This window comes from Nymphaea colorata, chromosome 11, assembly GCF_008831285.2.
Source record: "Nymphaea colorata isolate Beijing-Zhang1983 chromosome 11, ASM883128v2, whole genome shotgun sequence".
In the NCBI taxonomy this organism is placed as follows: domain Eukaryota; kingdom Viridiplantae; phylum Streptophyta; class Magnoliopsida; order Nymphaeales; family Nymphaeaceae; genus Nymphaea; species Nymphaea colorata.
Window position 1 is genome coordinate 15,824,385 of NC_045148.1, and position 10,368 is coordinate 15,834,752.

A 10,368-nucleotide genomic window follows, 5' to 3' on the forward strand; every position below is an offset into this window, starting at 1 on the left:
TGTGTGGGTTGCCGCCGGCGGGCGCCGCTAGGACGGCCGGCCGTCGCCCGCCGCGATGGCCGGCCGTCGCCCGCCGCGATGGCCGGCCATCGCCTACCGAAAAACCGGCTGATTCCGCTGGCTTTCTCCTCTGTTTACCGCCCCCTTTTCCTTGATTGGGCAGCTGCAGTGGCGGCGAGGAACCCACCAGGAGACTGTGGGTGGGCCCGGTGGTTCGTACGGTGCCGTCCGGCGACAGTGGACTCCTCGGCGTGGCTGGATGGAGGCGGGCGAAGCCCGGGTCTCCCGTTACTCTGCCCCCCTTTTGCCTGTTCCTTTAGAAAACCAAAGAAGGGAAACAGGCGAATGGTCGGCCGTCGCCCGAACCGTCGGCCGCCGTCCCCCGTTGCTGCCACAACGGCCGGCCCCCGGCCATGATCCTCCGCCGCTCCTCCCCTTGTCCTTTTCTTCGATTGCAACGGAAGTCGACGGCTTCCATCGTCTTAACCCTTGGCGATGCAAGCTGTCGCCCCCTGAATCCAGATTTTTTTTTTTTTTGAAAAACTTGCAGCCAAAAAACCAAATGGGGGACATCCGAACGGGGAGACGCACAAAATCACCCAAAGAATCAACGATTCAACAATGAACATAGGCTCTGATACCAAACGTTGGGATTTCTCCCCTCATGCATATACAAAACCAAACGTATATACCCTAAAACAGGATCATGTTCATACTAAATCATTGAATTAAACAAAACCTTAAACCGAAGCGGAAGCGTACCTGAATCCATCTGAAGTGCACAGACAGTAGATCGCGGTAGGATCTTCCAGGGTACGTGCAGTGCGCGTCAGGTCTCTCTCAGATGAGGAAGAGAAAACCCTAGAAACCAAAAGCAACTGTTCGCACGATCCCAGGGACCACTACCATTATATAATGAGGACAATTACGTATTCAACCCATCAAAGAGTCCATAATTACGTACTGGTATCTATACATTTTAAAATTACCCCATACCATCTAAAATGACGTAATATCCCAAAATGCAATCACTTAAGCGGATATTTACTTTAAGACAGCCATAATGTTTGAAATTCCTCATAGACATATGCCGGCCCACCAAATGATCTTACATGGGCACTATAAGCCAAAACAAAAAACAAATTGCAATGTTTTTGAAAAGAAAAATAGCTTAATTTTTTTTATTGTAGAGGGAAAAATCTTTTATTGCAGCTCCCCCTCAGATTTTCCTCTATTTAAGCCACAGTTGCATCCTTCAATATTTCCCATATGTTCTCCTCTTCTTCTGCTCTATTCAAAATTTCAAACTCAGAGTGGCAGCCATTGAAGAGCAGAAATCCCAGAGTCATGGAGGAGTTTGTCTTTGGATCAAGAAGTGTGGCAGAGACAGCTTTGGCCTACAACACCTGCTTTCCTTTTGCAGAAATGGAATTCATGAATCAGTACCAGGAGCTACAAGGGATGATCACGGATTGCTCAAGTATGAGTACGATTTTGTACTGTAATGACAATCCTGTGGGCCGGGAAGATGGAATCCCAAATATTTTGGCTCATACTGATAACGGCTGCACCAAGTCTTCAATGAATTCGGCATTAATGATCGGAGACGTCGGCAGCAGATTCCAAGAACCATGTTCAGAGCAGAGGAAGAGGAAGGTGGCGTTGGTGCCTGAGAGCAGTTCTGAAGTGCCTTTGGAGCGCAAAACTGCTGCAAAAGATGTGAGTTTTTTCTTGTTGAAACATTCTAACTTTTTTGGGTTTCTCTCCTGTTCCATTAAACAAGTTGATTGAGCAAACATAGACACCATGAATGAGGAACTCCATCCCTTTTATGATGAACATGATGGTGGTGGTGGAGCTTTTTGGATCATATTTTAAACACAAAGGTGTTTATGTGAAGATATTCTATATACTATGCCACTGATACTACAGAATGCGGAGCCCATGTGCCTTAACCTGAGAACTTTTTAAATAACCATCTCTTCAGTTGATTAGATCATGATCACAGTTGCTAGATATATTGTCGCCTCATTTCGCTGTGAAGTTCTTGATTTTTCTTTTGGCTTGTCTAAGCTCTTAAAAGCATCTTTCCATGAACTTTTTCTTCACCTAGACATTTTCTGCAGCAATTTTTGCTGAACTGCGATTCCAAGAAAGGGGAGAATCTACAACCATGTTAAACAAAATACGCAATCCAATTTTTTTCATTAGATATCTTCTAGGTACCGTTAATTCTGCTCTATTCTTGCTCCTTTGAATCACTGACCTGCGGTAGCAAATACTTGCAGAACTCACGTAGAGGAAAAAGAGTTAAGCAGATGAAACAGAGAATTAATGGAAACGATGAACCCGACGATAGTAAAGAACCAGAGAAACAAAAAGAAGTTATCCATGTCAGAGCCAGGAGGGGCCAAGCAACAGACAGCCACAGCATTGCAGAAAGGGTACCAGATATATATATATATTCTAGCATAATTCAAATGGCCAGTTACATAACTTTTGTGTTTATTTATCTTTTTGTGACAAATATTCTGCATAAAAAAATGGATCCGTTGGTGGGGATCTTGCATAACTTACAATAAAACTGAGGAAAAGCTGATACAAACGATTGTGTATATGCTTTTCAGATAAGAAGAGAAAAGATCAATGGAAGAATGAGGTGCTTACAAGACCTTGTTCCAGGATGCTACAAGGTAAGAGTCTCCTTCAAATTTTTCTTCCACAAATAACGTCGTACCTCTTGATCTTTGTTTACTCTACATTATTCAATTCACTCAATCATTTCAGCAAAATAAAATTTTGAATTCCTGTTTGGCTTTGGGGATGAACTTTTTCTTTCTTTAATCCCAAAAACAAACATCGAATGTCCCAAATTTTCTGATATGAGCCTTAAGCTTTCGGAAAAATGCATGAATGGAAATATACGCCGCCACTATCCAATAATTCAAAACATAGCTGGAATAGGGTTCAAAAGATGGTGCTCAAAGCTAGAATGATCGAGACATCTCTTCCAAGACTGTTGAAGTAAAAAATTTCTCTTTGATAGTTTTTTCAGAAAAAATTGTGGCCCCTACAAGGAAATTCAAAGTTGACCCATTCTTTAATTATAGTCAGGAGAGAAAATGCTTGGCTTACAATAGAAAATTGGAAAAGAAAATTAATGGTATTAACAAGGGTTGCTCATGGATCGGATATAGTTTGTGCATTTTCTTTTATCATATAAGATCTTTATGGCTGGCGCTGGGAACAGTATGTGAATGTTTCATAAATCTATTAAAAAAATTTGGGATAAATTCATGGAACAATTATTCAAATGTTCCATAAATCTGCTCAATCTTAGAGATAAATTCATTGGTCACACACAGAGTGTTCCTAACGCCAAATGGCCCCCGAATTCAACCGTGGCATCTAACGGTTCATTTTCCTTCTTTGACAGGCAATGGGCATGGCAGTCATGTTGGATGAGATAATAAACTACGTGCAGTCGTTGCAAAACCAAATTGAAGTAAGAGAAGGACTGATCACATGAACTGCCTCTTGAAAACTGAGAAAAGTTTTGAAACATTAGTTTGATTCGTTTCATTTTTCTTCTTGGGCTTTCAGTTTTTGTCAATGAAATTATCAGCAGCAAGCTCTATCCATGATTTCAACAAGAACATTGGAGCTAGTGGAGCACATCAGGTAAAAATCACAGAGATAAAGCGCATCATCTTCTTGCTGAGTTACCTTTGTTGGTTGCCATTTCCATTTGCATGGTGAATTGGGGTCCAGCATGAACCTTGTCTGCATTGGGTCCCATTCCAAGTTGGATGCCATGATTGAGTAGATTCGCAGCTTGACACGTGCCGCGCCTGTTATTTTTCGCCGACTTCCAATAGAAACTTTTTAAAAATTAATTATTTTTAAAGTATAAAACACCTATAATAACGATGTATAGTGCTTATAAAGACTTTCAAGTTGTAGGAGATCAAGAATTATATGCCTTGAGGGTTACTACTTATGAAGAGTTTCAAGTTGAATGAGGTTAAAGATTATTCCATGCCTGGACGAATCAGGTACTTGATAAACTAGCAGGCCATGGTCCGCCTACTTTGTATTTGGATTTGCTTATAAAACATGCTCGAGGAAAGGGCTTGAAGGAACTTCGATCACTTAGGTTATACTCATAAATTATAATGCTATGAAACTGAATATTGCAGTAAGGGCTTATTTTCATTAGTTAATGGAGACATTCACATACTTAGAGAACAACAGATTTGATATCCTTATAATAAGGTCTTTGAATCCGGATCATAAGTCAAGACCGATAAATCTGGTGTGGTTCCAGATATATTGACAAAGAAGCAAAATTATCCCGTGATTTGTAGATCTGGTAACTGGTGATATTTATGCAGTGGTGAAGGTAGAAATTTTTGGTTGAGGGGTACCATAAAACTTTAAAAATTTATATGTAAATCTAAAAAAATTTAGTTTAATATATATATATATATATATGTATATAATTTAAAATTTTCTATTTTAACCTCTGTTAAAATTTTGAAACTATAGTTTGACTTATGCGACAAAAAATTCCCGACACTGCTCCTGAGTAGCAACAACTTGGGATATTACCTACCCGAAGGTGTAATCCAAGCTATGAGAAAAGAGCCCAACTCAAACAGGGCACTTACCAGGGTCTAGTAGGGACACCGGTATAGCTGGACTGGGTCCAGTCATATGTCAGTTGAAAAATTTGCTGACTCGTGTAGGCAACTGCCAGCACAAGCCCACATGCATGACTCTGCCGATCTTCAAATATACTAATTAATTACATTGTAAGCAAAACTTAATTTGCTAAAAGAAAAACACAAAAAACCTTTCGATATATTGTTAAATTAGCAACAAATTAATGATCGATTATGTCACAAAGTACTGCAATATTTTGCTGTCACAGCAAATTGGTCGCATATACTATTGCTAATATTGCACAAAAAGAAAAGAAATTGTTTGAAAGAGCTTGTTATGTCCAAAACGCGGGTTTTAATTTTAAATGTGCTTCAATACTATCAGTTTGGTTTGTTTATTTTGCTCATATTTTTTTTGAATTAAAATAACGAAAAGAATTTAGTAAATCGAAATCTCGTGAAAGTTTGAAATTTAAAAAGTTGCCGTTTTTAGCTTCCGCGACTGAAACGCATAATTAGCAAGACCTCTAGGGTACTTGTATGTCATCAATAATCCAGCAATAATTAACGCCAAAAAAATCGAGTTTAATAAACAAAAATCTTTTTTTTTTGTTTCACTTTTGAATAATGCAGGAAGATAGTGATAATGGATTCTGCTTCATTAATGCAGGTCAGGATTAATGGCTGGGACGTACGGGTGGATCAGAAAGATGGATATGGGGTCCCTCCCCACTTCAGCTCCATGTCCCCACTTTGACCACATGCTTCTCTCTCTAGATCCCTCTCTCTCTCTCTCTGTGCCAACCTGTATGTATAAATACGACGGTGTCATGTCCATCATAGCGTATAAATTAAAGAGTCGATTCCCAATGGCAATATGAATAAACAGTTCGCGTACTCTTAAAGCTTGAAACGTGGATGTACATTATCTTCAATAAAGAAAAGGAATGATCTGTTTTAATTGGTGCATTATAGATGATCCATCAATATTAGGAAAGCCTATTAAATATGGATCAGACTCTACACTATAACAGTAAAGTCACTAATTCAAATGCTGATGGCACCCACATGAAAGCAATGCACTAGTTGATCTATAGTGTATAGACCTTAAGGGGAGAGATACACCTTTTACTATGAGCTGTTTCGGAACTTAGGTGTGAAACAAAATACTTCTCAACTATTATGTCATGTATGCAGATGATTGCGTATCAAAGTAACACCCATAAAAATTGAACTGACGAAGCGTTCTCATTACCCACGCTTGCACTGCAAATGGTAAGGATGGTGGGTGGGAAAAGTGAGCTGTAAGCCTCCGATCTCATTAATGAATTATTTTTGCAATTATTGAACACTTTCTTGGCCAGAATTTCATTTATATTCTTAAAAAAGTAACCTTAGTATTTTGAGCCAGACTTGATTCAGTTAAACCGGCGACTCGGCCGATTCACCAAATGTGCAGATTCACAAACTGCTTTACTTACTTGAAGAGTCTGAGCTGAGCTCCTTACGCGGTTCAGAACATGCCGAACCGGCGACTCGGCCGATTCACCAAATGTGCAGATTCACAAACTGCTTTACTTACTTGAAGAGTCTGAGCTGAGCTCCTTACGCGGTTCAGAACATGCCGAACTGTTACTATTGAAGGAGGGAGTACCGAACGTATGGTAATATTCGATCCAAGTAGTGCCTGGCCCCACGAGAAAAGTCTCAAAAGAAGAGGGACGTGAGGGTTATAGACTGGCTATATAGTATTACATTGGGACTATGAACAGTGAACTTTGGAGAATTTGTAAGGAATATCATGAGCATGGCCACATGGGTATGAGCTGATGGACCTAGCACTGGTAAGAGTTTTTGGATGAGCCGGTGTGATCCATCACTCGGTAGAGAACTGAAGCTTTTATTCAACCTTATGTTCACATATGATACAAGGTCTGGTTTTGGCGTTTCAAAATGTCACCATGTTGTGTTTTAACTTGCGTATAAGAAATCCCTCCCTTTTGATGTCGTTGATAATTAAAATAGAGATTGGCCGCCTACGAACTCTTACCAGGTTAAACTATGTGGTCAATACTAATGCATATAACTAATGCATATAAGCATGCACGCGTATGCGTGTGTGCATGCACGTGTGCATAAGCTTTATTATATGTGCATTTCATTTATATGTGAGTGTGAGTGTACACATGCGTATGCTTATGTATATGTATTTTACATATTTAGATTTTGCTAATATTTCTATTGCTTGTTCCCAATAAAGGAATCATCATACATTCATCAATATGTGGTCGCCGCCAATACAACGTTAGAATTGAAAAAGGAGCTAAGAGCTTCTATATACCATACATGCTTTTAGTTATCGAAAGGATCGAGACAAGGAAGAAAGGGACAAGCCAGAGTTCATTGGACGTGCGGCTTCTTTAAAGGAGGAGGAATCTCTACATGTGGAGCTTAATATCTACAGTTTAATAATTTCGTTTCAAACGAATAATTAATTTTTTATACACATAGTCATTTCTTTCTACTTGGACTGGACTTTCAAGTTTCAACTTCACTTGTAAGAAAATAACAAAACTATATACTAATTTTATAAATCAGCAACATTATGAAACATGGGTTTTTTTTTTTGTTTGAAATTAAAAAAAATCTCTTAAAATCCATTAGATTATGAGAGACAGCTGCCATGGGTCACACCAATGTTTGGTGCCCACTTGAAGAGAGGGTAGGGCATATGAGCCATGAAGACAGCTTTTTGTGCGCCCTTTATAGAGTCTTAGAGCCTTTCTTGGACTTGCCTTTGACTAAATAATGCATGGAAGACCATAATTAATTGGCCCACATTTTCTTTTTCCTTGATGAACTGGTTCTGCATTTCTTGGATTTCATATGGAAGTCCAATTGTGTAGTCATAAAGGCAATGCATGTGGATAAGATCAAGGATTGAGGTGAAGCACTTGGCACTTGGCCTAGCTCTCAACCATATGTTTTTTTTTTTTTTTAAAAAAAAATATTTTCACATTTTTTTGAAATTTTGAAAGAGACAGAGAGGTCCTGAGGAGCATAACATAGCTGGTTGAGACAGCATGACTTGAGCAGCAAAAAGTAAGGTGTAGCCTACCCAGACTGTAATGCATGCCAGAACCTCGGACATAGACAGTTTTTCTTTTTTCTTTTTTGTTTATGAATAGTAGATTGTTAACATCCCGCTCACCTGTAATGAGATAGAGAAGGAACACTAATTGGTTGTTCAAGAAAGGAGACAATGCATATTAAGAAGACCAAGATCATAGAAATAAAAGCAAGATAGAATAGTGAAGAGAACTTAGGGTTAGCATGTTGCTGAAGACAAAGTTTTATGACTTTGGGGAAGGACTGATTCTCTAAACACAGGTTTGGTTTCCCAAGTAGGAATTGAAAAGAAAAATGGGAAGGTGAGGTTGAGTGCTAAGATGTGTCCAATTCAAGTGTCGTGAATGTTGAAGGCTAGGACGTCTTGTCCTCTTCTTCGAAAAGGGCCAATCAATTGAGGCACCTCATTCGTTCAAAAAGAGAAAAGAGAACAAAAGGAAAAGTTGTCAAAGGAAACAAATTTGACTAGGAATCAAAACATTGAACTCGATTGGGAGAGGGTTTGAGAAACTTGGAAAGGCATGGGGGCACATGAGTTGCACACACGCGAAAATCTTTTCAAGTTAAATAAGTACCCAACAAATATTTAAAAAAGACAGACGAATTGTCGCCATCAAATCAGCCAGCCTCCATCTAACGATTTCACATCTTGAGACACCGGATTCTCTTTGATGGAATATTCAAACGCGTGGCGATCTATCATTGAAACAAAAATCATGACATCTTAACATCTTTTCCTTTAACGCAGTTTGGGTTTAACACCGGCAGTGACGGATTTTACCTGCCCGTCTGAATATGTAATATTGAATGGCAATTTTGTTTTTACAGTGTCACCCAGGTATCTAGTTTTGATCTATGATGATGAATAGTTAAGGTAGCGTTTGATTTTGAAAAAAAGTTTTTAGAATTTTATTTCTGAGGTGAATGACAAATAAAATTCTATATTTTCAAAACCATGTTGTGTTTGTTAACTTGAATTATTTTTTTCCAAACAAATTTCTTCGTTTGATGGCGAAAAGTTAGAATGGGTGGAAAAAGGGAGCGAGGGAGGAAAAAGGGAGGCGAATGAACAAGGGAAGGAAGGAGGAGGAAAAAGACAGGTGGTAGAAAAAGGGAGCCAAGGCAGAGGAAGAAGGGAGGTGGAGGAGGAAGAAGAGAAGGAGAGAGGAGGAGGTGGAGGAAGAGGGAAGGAGAGAGGAGGAGGTGGAGGAAAAAGAGAAGGAGGGATGAGAAAGAAGAAAGGTGAAGGGTGCAATTATGCTCCCTTCACTTCCCTTCTTCCTTCTCCCTCATTCCCTTTTTCCTCTGCCTCTCTGCTTCCTCCTCCCTCCTTTCTTCCTCCTCCTTTCTTTCCTTTTTCCTCCGCCTCCTTTCTTCCTCCCTCACTCCTTTTTTCATCCTCCCTCTTTCCCTTCTTCCTCCGCCTCCCTTCTTCCTCATCTCTCCTTCCCTTCTTCTTCTCTCTTCTTTCTTTCTTCCTTTCCATTCGGCCAAAAAAAAATTCCAGAAAAATGTTTCCACCCCTCCCAGTGGAAACATGTTTCTGGAAATAAATTTACGTTTTCCATCTCAAAGGAAAAAAAAAATCCATGTTTGATAAATTGGAAATATTTTAAAATTTTGAAATAAATTTCTTCTGCTACAGTAAAATTCAGGCCCATCAAACGCTACCTAAGAGAAAAAAGCGATGAACATTTTATCATCGAGTAGTTGTTTATATTTTTTTCTCAACTATATGTCTGCTTCAGATAGATAGTCTTTGTTCAAAGCCACCATTTACTCACTATATATATATATACTTCGCCCATGCTTTAAACTCCCAATGCAATTCCCATGTTCCCTAGGTTTCAAAAGATTGAGATATGAAAAAATGTTTAGCATCTTATTAAGAAATCGGAGTGGTTTCAGATATATGAAATAACATCTGATTGGATTCAGACTCAGACTGGGATTTATATAAACTTTGGATTTGGATTTAGATTTAGATCAGATTTAGTTTTAAAGATGTCCTTTCACTTTTTGAAAGTTGGTTGTTAAGAGGTAGAAATGTGGTTCAAATTCAGTTTAAAATTTGGATTAGGATTCAGACATGTCTTTAAAAATTGCATTCAGATCATATCGGCTTGTGGAAATTAAGTTTGGAATCAGATCCATAATATATGACTTTTCTTCTTCCTCATTCAAAACCGAATATGTGAACATCCTAATGAAATTTGAACCAGCAGAGGGATTCTCCCTAATGAGAAGACCTTTGTGGTAGAGGTGATGAAAGGGTACTCAGGGGTGTCAAAGAGAACTAGGAGATATAGGTTGCGGTACACATGGACCAATCTTGATGGTTTCATTTATCGTTTATTCATACCGATAAGATTCAAACCATATGTTATCTATCCATCTGAATTATGCAAAAAACCAACCTAAAAAGCGTAGCGGCAAAATTTGTTCAAATAGATTTCTCTATGACACCATAACCAGGTTTCTAACATGTGCTAGAGCTATTAATTTTTCATCGTAGGGGTCAAATTATAGTTCTAAAATATTAACAGGGGCCAAAACATACATTTTTCAAAATTTT

At 38.9% G+C, this 10,368-nt stretch overlaps 1 protein-coding gene across 1 annotated transcript; it reads left to right on the top strand.

Annotated features, from left to right (window-relative positions):
* Positions 1–1,276: 1,276 nt before the first annotated feature.
* Positions 1,277–5,549, top strand: LOC116264775 (transcription factor bHLH77-like). The gene is made up of 6 exons (XM_031645157.2): positions 1,277–1,719; positions 2,289–2,444; positions 2,628–2,693; positions 3,437–3,505; positions 3,604–3,681; positions 5,335–5,549. Exons 1-6 carry the CDS (start codon positions 1,348–1,350, stop codon positions 5,419–5,421), a joined length of 828 nt encoding a protein of 275 aa, XP_031501017.2. The 5' UTR covers positions 1,277–1,347; the 3' UTR covers positions 5,422–5,549.
* The last annotated feature ends 4,819 nt before the right edge of the window (positions 5,550–10,368 follow it).